The sequence below is a fragment of the Schistocerca nitens genome, chromosome 5 (genome assembly GCF_023898315.1).
Source record: "Schistocerca nitens isolate TAMUIC-IGC-003100 chromosome 5, iqSchNite1.1, whole genome shotgun sequence".
NCBI classification, from domain to species: Eukaryota; Metazoa; Arthropoda; class Insecta; order Orthoptera; family Acrididae; genus Schistocerca; species Schistocerca nitens.
The window spans coordinates 668,624,541-668,636,613 of record NC_064618.1 but is presented as its reverse complement, the minus strand read 5'-3'; the positions used below and the strand labels follow the sequence as shown (position 1 = coordinate 668,636,613).

The 12,073-nt window shown below is 38.3% G+C and overlaps 1 protein-coding gene across 5 annotated transcripts in view; it reads left to right on the top strand.

Annotated features, from left to right (window-relative positions):
- LOC126259795 (uncharacterized) overlaps positions 1–12,073 on the top strand; it is a 113,094-nt gene that overhangs the window by 36,107 nt on the left and 64,914 nt on the right. For all 5 annotated transcript variants that reach the window (XM_049956811.1, XM_049956812.1, XM_049956813.1 and 2 more), the window contains exons 5-6: positions 6,813–6,898; positions 7,033–7,146. In XM_049956811.1, the coding sequence (XP_049812768.1) occupies positions 6,813–6,898; positions 7,033–7,146 (200 nt within the window). The remainder of the gene's footprint in view (positions 1–6,812; positions 6,899–7,032; positions 7,147–12,073) is intronic.

Sequence of the window (12,073 nt, the reverse complement as noted above, 5' to 3'; positions counted from 1 at the left end):
ACCAATATCTCTTACTTTGTCAATCTTTTTCATTGCATTTACTTCTTTCAGAATGTGACTGTGCGCCACATGATGTGTAGCTTGTAATGGAAGAATGATCATGTTGTTTTAAGTAAACAATCTTCTTAGGATTTATGTCAAGGAAATGATCAGGCCAGTCAGTGTGCCAAATATCTTCTCATTCCAAGAGCTGGTCCACCAGTGCAGTTCAGTGTGGTTGCATATTGTCATACATAAAAATGAAGTCAGGGCTGAATGCACCTCTGAAAAGATGCACAGAGTAGTGTGTCTCAATAATGCTGACAGGTGAGTGTACAGTATTCAAACATTTGGAGGTCAGAATGCCCATGTACCCCCATACTATAACACCTGGGCCACCAGAATGATCATGTTCAGCAGTGTTCCTGGGTGCATTAGGTGTCTGCATCTCTCACCAAATGAGGGTATGTAATGCACCCAGGAATATTATCAAACATAATCATTTTGGTTGTCCAGGGGTTGTGGTGTGTGGAGGCATAATGTTGCATGGGTGTACTGACCTCTAAATCAAAATTATTGTAACACTATACTCCAGCCACATGTGCTTTTTTTTCAGGGTTACAGTCAGCCTGGAATTCATTTTTATGGATGACAATGTGTGATCGCATTGAGCTGTGCAGGTGGAGGTGCTCTCGGAATGAGGGAATATTCACCGAATGGCCTGGCCTGCCCATTCCCCTGACTTAAATCCCCTTGAGCCTATGTGGGATGCATTTTAGAGACATATTTCAGCATGTTTACATGCACCAGCAACCATCCAGGAGCTGTCAGCCAAGCTCGTGGAGGAATGAAATTACCTATCACAAGAACCCCCTTAACAATGTGAGCACATTGCACTACATGTATTGCTGTCCATGGTATTGCACACCCTATTAAAAACCATGTCACACTTATTTAATGTCCAGGTGACCCCCATGGATTGTGGTGACTGCAGTGTAAATATTGTCTTTCAATAAAAGTGTCATTACTGTTTGTCTCTTTGCATATTTCTTTCAGTTTCCCTCTGTACTATACTGTACAAGTTCTTTTTATGTGTGGTCCAAATTTCATCAGAATATGTTAACTTGGCAGTGACATATCATGTGAAAATTATTTTCATCATTAAGTTTTGCACACCAGTGTGTTACAGAGAGATAACAGGTGCGCGATTAGTGTGAAATTCTTCTTGGTGTTTGTTGAGTGTTATGTTTTTCTCTTGCTGCAGATTAGCAATAAGTGTGTTGATATTGTAGTTAGCTTAAATATATCAGATGTCAGTCTTACAAGATTTTCATGTGATTTTGTAGGTGTTGGGTATAGTCTCACTGTTCTCTTTATTTTCCATACCAACTTGTGCCTTGAAGTCTCTCAGTAATATTATGATGTGTACAGGAATTTTGTTACTTCTTCTAGAAGTTCCTAGAAGTCATACAGTTTTCGTGAGTTTTTCATTTTTAGATGGTTTTTGGAAAGAGCAAATTGATTATTGTGTATGTCTTGTTTCCTCATTTGATGTGAAAATGTGAAAATTAACACTGAACTGGTGAAATTTTCTTTAAGCACAAACACTTGTCTCAAACCAGTGGTTCGTTGGAAGCATTTGTGGCTGGCTTTCTTGTATAGATCCTGTAAATCTCCTGATCCAGAATAATTTTTTATGCCTATAGCAGCTTTCCTGATGTGTTAAAATTTGAATGTCGAGTATATTTAGCACATCCATTAATAACTTTACTTTGTTATTTTGAGTATTGACTTTGATAATTAATGCTTGAGCAGGTGCGCCTATGTATAAAATGCACCAACTGCAAATAACAATGTCTTGTACTGTTTCATTGTTGTTGTACAGTCATGATCCCATATCTATTCCCTCATTATTGCTTCAGCTAACACATTGATGTGCTGTATTGTTATACGTCCAAGAGAGCACCAGTAATATAAAATAAACATTGACATCCACATTTATACTCTGCATACCACTGTGAAGTACATGGCAGAGAGTACATCCCATTGTACCAGTTATTAGGGTTTTTTTACCATTCCATTTACATATCAAGCATGGGAAGAATGATTGTTTGAATGCCTATGTGCATGCTTTAATTATTCTAATCATAGCCTTATGATCCATATCTGCACCATACATAGGGGATTGTAGTACATTTCCGTAGTCATCATTTAAAGCCAGTTCTTGAAACTTTGTTAGTAGACTTTCTAAGGATAGTTTACATCTACCTTCAAGAGTCTGCTAGTTTAGTTCCTTCAGTATCTCTGTGACATTCTCGCATGGATCAAATGAAAGCTGTGACCATTCATGGTGTCCTTCTCTGTATATGTTCAATAGCTCCTGTTAGTCCTATTTGGTATGCATCCCACACACTTGAGCAATGTTGTAGAACCGGTCACATGAGTGATTTGTAAGCTATCTCCTTAGCAGATTGATTGCACTTCTCCAGTATTCTACCAATAAACTGAAGCCTACCATCAACTTTACCAATGATTGAGCCTGTGTGATCATTCCATTTCATGTCACCACAAAGTGTTTTACCCAGGTATTTATTTGAGTTGGCTGATTCCAACAGGGACTCTGATATTATCGTCATAGGATACTATGTTTTTTTTTTCCAGACAGTACATCATTATAGATAATTGCATCATCTGCAAAAAGACTCAGGTTACTATTAATATTGTCTGCCAAGTCTTTAATATACAACATGAACAGCAAGGGTCCTGACAAACATTCTCGGAGCACACCCAAACTTACTTCTGCATCTGATGATGACTCTCCATCCAAGATAACATGCTGCATCCTCCCTGCCTAAAATTCCTCAACCCAGTTACATGTTTTATAACAATGAAAACAATCAATTATTGACAAAATTATTTAATTGGATAGATAAAAAATCTACTCACCAAGTGGCGGCAGAACACTCACATAAAAGGCAGTTGTAATGGGCAAGCTTTCAGAGCCATTGGCTCTTTCTTCAGGCAGAAGGGTTGAAGGGGAAGGAAGAGGGGTGAAGGAAAAGGACTGGGAAGGTCTAGAAAAAGGGGTAGATTTTGGGAAAGTCACCCAGAACTGTGGGTGAGGGGAGACTTACCATACAGGATGAGAAGGAAAGACTGATTGTTGGGGAATGCATTGGATGAGATTTGAAAACCGGAGAGCTTAAAGGTGGAAGACAGGGTAATATGCAGACAGAGATTACTGCTTAAACATCATGCATGAGTTAATAAGAGTGAAAAGCTAAGTGCATTGTATGTAACAGAGATGGGAGGGGTGGTGGTGAAAAATAGATGGGAAAGACAATGAAAGATGTAGAAAACTAAGGTGAAGCAGTTGGTGCACCCATTTCCCTACCTTTTGTGTACTACCCCCTTGACTGTACCTTCTGCAAGATTTGCTCTAGGCACCTTTCTACCACCACCTATAATAGCCCTGTAACTGGCAAAACAAATACTATCAACAGGAGAGCCACCTGCAAATTGACACGTCGTATACTAGCTGTTATGTAAACACTGTTTGGCCTATTACATCAGCATTACTACCACCAAATTACCAATTAGGATGAATGGGCGTAGGCAGTAGGTGTATACTGGGAACTCGCAATATCCTGTTGCAAAGCATGCTCTACAACATGACATTCCTGACCTCGGTGTCTGTTTCACCTCACGCACCATCTGTATTCTTCCCCCAGACACCAGTTTCTCAGAACTCCACAGATGGGAACAAGCACTACGACACGTCCTTGGTCCTCGCCACCCACCTGGCCTTAATTTATGTTAATTTCTTCTGTCTCAGCATTTATTCACTGTAAATATTCTTTGCTTCACTTCATTTTAGTTTTCTACATCTTTCGTTGTCTTTCCCGTCTATTTTTCACCGCCCCCGTCCCAGCTCTGTTACGTACAATGCACTTAGCTTTTCACTCTTATTAACTCATGCTTGATGTTTAAGCAGTAATCTCTGTCTGTGTATTACCCCATCTTCTACTATTAAGCTCTCAGGTTTTCAAATCTCATCCGATGCAGTTCCCAAAAATCAGTCTTTCCTTCTCATCCTGTATGGTAAGTCTCCCCTGACCCGCAGTTCTGGGTGATTTTCCCAAAATCTGCCCCTTATCCCAGACCTCTACAGTCTTTTCCCTTCACACTTCTTCCTTTTCCCTTCAACCCTTCTGCCTGAAGAAGGAGCCACTGGCTCCGAAAACTTGCCAATTACAACAGTTTTTTATGTGTGTGTTCTGCTGCTGCTTAGAGAGTAGATTTTTTTTTATGTATCTTGTTACATATTTTTATAATATAATAGAGGGAAACAGTCCACATGGGAAAAATACATCTAAAAACAAAGATGATGTGACTTACCAAACGAAAGCGCTGGCAGGTGGATAGACACACAAACAAACACAAACATACACACAAAATTCAAGCTTTCGCAACAAACTGTTGCCTCATCAGGAAAGAGGGAAGGAGAGGGAAAGACGAAAGGATGTGGGTTTTAAGGGAGGAGGGTAAGGAGTCATTCCAATCCCGGGAGCGGAAAGACTTACCTTAGGGGGAAAAAAGGGCGGGTATACACTCGCGCGCACACACACACATATCCATCCACACATATTTCTTTCAGTTTCCCTCTGTACTATACTGTACAAGTTCTTTTTATGTGTGGTCCAAATTTCATCAGAATATGTTAACTTGGCAGTGACATATCATGTGAAAATTATTTTCATCATTAAGTTTTGCACACCAGTGTGTTACAGAGAGATAACAGGTCTGCAGGTCTGCTTGTGTCTATATATGTGTGGATGGATATGTGTGTGTGTGCGAGTGTATACCCGTCCTTTTTTCCCCCTAAGGTAAGTCTTTCCGCTCCCGGGATTGGAATGACTCCTTACCCTCTCCCTTAAAACCCACATCCTTTGGTCTTTCCCTCTCCTTCCCTCTTTCCTGATGAGGCAACAGTTTGTTGCGAAAGCTTGAATTTTGTGTGTTTGTTTGTGTGTCTATCCACCTGCCAGTGCTTTCGTTTGGTAAGTCACATCATCTTTGTATTTTGTTACATATTTTGTGTGATATACCATAGGATTGTATTTTTGATAATAAGCACAAGTTTGGTACTGGGTCAAAAGCTTTTCAGAAATCAAGAAATATTGCATATATCTAACTGCCTTGATCCTTAGCTTTCAGTATGTCATGTGAGAAATGTGCAAGTTTCATATGATTGATGTTTTCGGAATCTGTGCTGGTTGGCATAGAGGATGTCATTCTGCTCGAGCTATGTGAAAAAATGAGGCAGGTGTCTATGAATGAGATAATATGTGATTGAGTAAGCAGTTGGGACTGGGATCTGATGCAAATGTATGATTTAACACTTCAAGTGGGTCATTACTGTGAGATAATACTTGTACGCAGCAGCAGAGTGATATAATAAAAGTTTATTTTATCAGTGTCGAATTAAACTAAGATTGAAATGTGATTTTGCTCACAAATGTTTACCCTGGTAACATAGACAGCTATTCTTCACTTGTGTACAAAGTACGCTATGCGCCCACTCATGTTTTGATTAAGGCATGCCTGCTTGAGGGCTAAGTACCTGTGAAGCACTTGCATTACAGAGCTTTGGGAAACAAAGATGCATTTTTACGTGATGGTCCTGGTCTCCTAGTATTTAATGATGGAAATGGCGTAGTATGTCTTCGGAGTCTGAGATAGTTGCATCATTTGCAAACATATCCTTTATGCTAATAGGTTCAAGATGATGAAGAGATGTGTCTTAGTTGATTTCAATTAAACATAAAATGCGTACACATGCACACACATACAGATATGCCCCCCTCTCCCGTGCACACACACACACACACATACACACACACACATGGAAAGACTGACAGTTCTGTTAATAAGTTGTTGTCTGGATAGACACATGTGAGGGGCAGAGGAAAGTATTGGGCAACTCTGTGATGGGAACACACTTGGGGCAAGGTGAGTACAGCAAAGAGAGGGTATAGAGCAGAAGAGAGGTGGCTGTCAGCAGCAGTTGCTGAAAGGCCCTCCCCTACACCATTGACACTAGTTGGAGTCTAGACTCTTATATTTTGCATACCACTGCTTTTTTTTTTTTTTTTAAAAGGTCAGTCTTTAAATTTCTTTTGTAATGTTGAAGTAACATCCTCTATCTTACTTCCAAAAAGGAAATCCTTGGTGCTAGTCGTATTCAAACTGGAACTTTTGTTGTAGGTTATTTTAAATTTAGGTGAATATAGTTCATTTCTACTTAAGTTAGCTGTTTTTTGATGTTTCTATCCCATTCCATTTTTTGTTTCCCTTGAATGTTTGTCTGTACCTGGAACATTATCGGCTTTGGGCACAAAGTAAGCCTTTCCGAAAGGGCTAAAGTACATTGTAATCAGTCATCATCTTTATATTCCATTTCAACTTTGTGCTCCATATCCATTGCTTGAGAGAAACTTTTGAAAGATTTAGTCTTCAATTTCCCAGCTTTTAACAGTAAGCTAATTGACACATTTTGTAATGTCTAGCATTTGCATGTATAATAAAGTGAATTTGATTATTTACAGTTTTGTTCAATACACATAAGTATTAAACTTACTTGTATTACATATTCTTATTCCTCATTACATTATTGATTACATATGGCAATTATCAGGCTTTAAGCAGATGCAATTTTGGAATGGGTTTAGATACTTTAGTTTTTGAACTGTTTGTCTTCCTAGTATCTGATTGTAGAAATACTGCATGTGAGGGATTAATGAAAGTTTTCACTGCTTATTTCATTCTTTCAGTTATGCAGCAGATCCCCTGACAGATGGCAGGGAGAGAGAGCTCTGCACGCAAGTACAACAATCAGAGGGCAGCCGAAGTATTCCAGGTATGACATTTGTAATTCACTGTCATCATTTGTCAAGGCCATTAAAAAAGTTCAGATATAATGTTAAAAATTTACATTGAAAAAATTGTTTCATTGCATAGTATAACAAAATTATATAACAATATTTGTTTTAGGTGACCAGTGGCCTAACTGGCTTTATGGAATCATGGTGATAGGAATTCCATTAGCAGTGTTATGTGTCATCCTGCTGATCTGTTGGAAAACTGGCGCATGTCGAATCAATAGAGGTAACGTACTTTTATTTTATGGAGAGATAGACTTTTAGATGTCTAAAAGTGGTTCCTTTTATAACTGGCAGAGAGCTCAGTAGAGAGAAACAGAATGAATAAATATATTTTTAACACAAGTAGGAAATGTAGTCCACTCCAGACTGGAGTCCAGTGTAATGGTGGCCATTATCGTGGTTAATCTTCACTTAGTATCAGCCCATTTTTCAGCAATGTGACACATCACAGGATAGAAAAGTAAATGATTTAATGTGTACTTCAGTACTCAACTCTTTATTTTGATAATCAAAACATTATTATTATTATTTACCGTATTTACTCGAATCTAAGCCGCATTCGATTCTAAGCCGCACCTGAAAAATGAGACTCGAAATCAAGGAAAAAAGTTTCCCGAATCTAAGCCCCACCTGAAATTCGAGACTCGAAATTCAAGGGGAGAGAAAAGTTTTAGGCCGCACCTCCAAATCGAAACAAAGTTGGTTCATTGTAATATGAGACACAATTTAGGTCGAATGAATGATGATACAGTTACAGTAGTTTGGTTCGAGTCGTAAGCTTAGCGGTTAAGCTTTACCAGGTAGCCATTGCTATGTGTCAGGCATTCCGTCTGTATTTATACGGGTACCCTTCCTTTTCCATGTGCTTCGTCTGGTTTGAATTGATTGCTTAATTTTCTTTGATATGATGAGTGCCGTTCTCTTTGTTGTAGGTGTTTACGTCACTCTAAGCTGAAGATGCATTACTGTACCGTGTCACGCATTGTTTGTCGCATTCTGAGTGTTTACGGCCTGTCGCCGCTCGCGGTATGGCTTGCTTTTGTGCGTGCTACCGCCGCTTACAATTAAAACGAGAGTTTAGCGAAAATTTTTCTCCGTTTGAAAATCTTTGCAGACGCCTGTTTAGTACATTACATTCTGCACAGAAATTAGTCATCTTAGATTCAAAAATCTAGTCAATTGCCCTGCTTCATTTCTGACTGTATCACTATTACGCTTAAGAATAATACGAATATAAACATGACATGATATGTATATTCTTCCGCGTTTGCTGTTGTCTCACTCTAGTTTCGTAGTTTATTAGGCAGACAGAATTTAAATGAGATAGCAGCAAACACGAAAGAATACATGGCAAAATGTTTATATTCGTATTATTCTTATGGTGAAGAGAATACTGCATGTGATTCACAATTCATAAAAGTTCCTATTAGCAACCATCTCTTCTCACAGGTAGGAACAAATTCAGAACGTAGAGTAGGCCATATTGACAAACATCCTTAACAGTCTTGCCAGTCGGATTTTCGTAGTACATTGAAACGCTGCAACATTCAAAGATGAACAATACAGAATTTGTATTTACTTCGATGGATAATGTATGAAAATGCAGTGGTCGAAACTCGGGGCGGAGGAAAAAAAGCTTGTCTTCCACCTTTTTTTTTTTTTAATTTATTTACTGACACAGAGGTTTTGGCGCCAGTATTTATCTTTGTGTCTGCAAAGCATGCCTGTGTAGCGCTACATATATTCGATGGCAGAAGTTAGTTGTGGCGGCACCTACCAACATTTTTCAGAACTTCCGCTTGCTTTGCACTCGATTCTAAGCCGCAGGCAGTTTTTTGGATTACAAAAACCGGAAAAAAGTGCGGCTTAGATTCGAGTAAATACGGTACATTGAAATGCTTAGTATTACCTCTTCTGGCATAGTTCCTTAGTTTCACAAATGAATGGTTCACTCAGCTAGGATATATTGATGGTGCACTTCTTTATACTCTTCAAATGCTTGGAAGTTGCTGTAACCATTAACTTCCACCAGGAGACTTATTGCTGCCCATAGAGATTGTAGTGATACACAGGATAAATCCTGGCCTTTCTTGTTTGTCAGTTTGAAAGTGTAAAGTTAAAAAAAAATTTATGTTTTGTTACATTACTGTCATTATCATTATCATCATCATTAAAAATGCCTTGATATCATCCTTTTAACACATCTTCACCAGAACACTGTGCACCAATGTCCATGTATATTGTACTACATGCTGATTTTCTAAAGGTTGCATCATATATGTATACAGGTAACGGTCAAAGTTTGGCGAGAATGGGCGAAAACCCAAGGATTTCTGCTTCACCTGTGGGGAAGTCCTGCAGGATAGAGGTTGTCTATACAGAGCATAAAATCAGAACCAGAAAACAGCCTACTGACCCAAACAGTGCAGTCCAAACACATTGTGTGTGCCAAAATTTCTGTTGGTGTTTGGCTCTAGGATGTATCTTCCTGCTGCCAGTGAATTGTGTAATTTTCTGACAAATCTTATGTAAGAATTTATTAACTGTTCACGAGGATGAGCCCTGGTTTGGGCAGATAGAGAATAGAGAATGCCAGGACAGAAATAAAAAGAACAGATAGAAGGCTGACAGTGAGACTGAGAGCAAGATTGATTCAAATACCTGGAAAGATGAAGTAGTCAGTAAAATTAGTAATACCATGAATGACTACCAGAGTAAAACGACAGTAAGGGCCTATTCAAATCAGGAGTGACCTCTGACAGTAGTAACTGTGGTTCTGTTAAGATAACACTTGTAGTGTCTCTCAGTGTTCCCTTTCTTGTTTTTAATTTTTCCTCATTACTCCTAGTTCATGGGGAGAAATTAGTGCCTTAAGACCAGGGCCAGTTTAAGGCCCAAATGACTCAGACATCTGCTTGTGACGCCAAGCTGAAAGGCTTATCAGAGGTGCAAATTTTATGTGCAGACTGTATTGTAATTAATACTAAAAACAGACACAAGTGAAAGCATATGATAACAGATTTAAAAATGTTCAGTAAACAAGGGTCCACAAATGAGACAACTAATGTCTGAGGTAGGAAAGGGCAGGATGTGAAATGGATATGCCATTTGTGTGAAAAAATGTTCTCAAACCAACCCTGGTAAAGACATTCTTTTCATGTGTTAATTAAGAGAGAGAGAGAGAGAGAGAGAGAGAGAGAGAGAGAGAGAGAGAGAGAGAGAGAGAGAGGGAGGGAGAGAGGTAATTTTCTGGACAAGATTTAATGCACATTGTCAACTGGCAACAGTTTTTCTTGGGGACTGTCTGTTTGTATTTAGTGATAAGTTTCATGACAAATGTGGCAGCACATGGTTTTGAATTTGACATGCTTCGTCAGTAGCACAAATACAATTTGTGGGAGTTTTTGCTTAGGCTGTATATGGACAGAATGTTTATTTTAGGTGTGATTAGCTCTGCCATACTAGTATAACATGCTTACTTATCTCTCTTAATGATGAAAGATGTTACAAAAAAGTTGTTTCCTGTGGTATTTTTGTTCTACCTGCATTTACACTATGGTGTAACATGTTTGTTAGTTATTTGCCTTGTTCTATATATTATATTTGAGGAGTAATTGCTCCTGTTATAATGTGGAATGAGTCCATTTACCACTGTAATACATTTTTTTAGGAAAAAATGCAAACATGTTGACCATTTACATGATAGAACACATTTCAGAAATTCTTGAGCACAGTGGGAAGTGATGTTAAGCAGACATTATTTCAGTTTGTATTTGAAATTAATTTGTATTATCTGTTAGATAAAGTTCGGTTACCGCTCGGTATGTGGTCAGAGTTTTGTTCACTAAATTGCTTACTCCTTTCTGTGCAACACTAATGCTGGGTGCTGGATGGTTTTTAAATTCTTCCTCTTTCTAGAATTATTTTTATGAGAATTGCTGTGAGTGTTATCAGTACACCCAACTATTTAGAGTTGTACACAAGAACACCACATACCATCTTCAGTACGTTCTTCTGTACCACAAACCGTTTCTTCCTCAATGAAAAGTTACACTAGAAAAAGATGCCATAGCTGATTAATGAATGAAAATGGGATAAGTAAGTCAATTCTACATTCAGATCTATGGAGTCAGTTATCTGTAATGCAGAAATGACAATCTATAACCTATGGCTTGCAGTTCAGGTTTTTTTATGATACTTTAAAAACGCTTTCCATGTTGCACTGAAGCATCATTTAGTTCCTGTATGATGGATGTAGAAGATTTATGGACAAGATTTAAACAGTTTGTAAATTGTGCTCTGGAGAAGTATGTGCTGAGTAAGTAGATTATGGATGGAAAAGATCCACTGTGATTTAACAACGAAATTCAGAAAATGCTGAGGAAGCAAAGGTGTTGCACCCTCAGTTCAAAAGGGAAAGCACAAATGACGACAGGCAAAAGTTAGTAGTAATTCGTGCATCTCTAAAAAAATTTATGCACAAAGTATACAACATCGGATACCTTCATACCTTGGCAAAAGATCTTGCCAAGAATCTGAGAAAATTCTGGTCCTTCCTAAAACTGCTTAGTGGGTCTTAAGGCCTCTATCCAGTAACTTGTTGACCAGTCTGGTGTTGCAATAGAAGATAGCAAACAGAAAGCTGAAGTTTTCGGTTTTGTATTTAAGATAATGTTCATACAAGAGGAGAATCTTAACAGACATACTGTCATTTGACTATCTCACAGACTCCCTTATGGAGGACATAATAGTAAGCATCTCCAGCTTAGAGAAGCAACTGAAAGGGTTAAAAGCAAATATGTCTCCAGGTCTATAGGGAATTCTAATTTGCTTTTACAAAGAGTTCTCTATGGCATTGGCTCCTTACGAAGCTTACATTAATTACTAATCTTTTACCGAGCACGAAATCTCGAGTTATTGGAAAAAAAGCATAGATGACTCCGGTATATAAGAAGGACAAAAGAATGGACCCACAAAATTACAGATTAGTATCCTTAACATCAGTTTGCTTGAAAATTATTGAACATATTCTCAGTTCAAATATAATAAATTTCCTTGAGATGGAAAAACTTCTGTCATGAATCAGCACAGGTTTAGAAAGCATCACTTGCGCGAAACTCATCTTAACCTTTTCTCATGAGATACCCTGC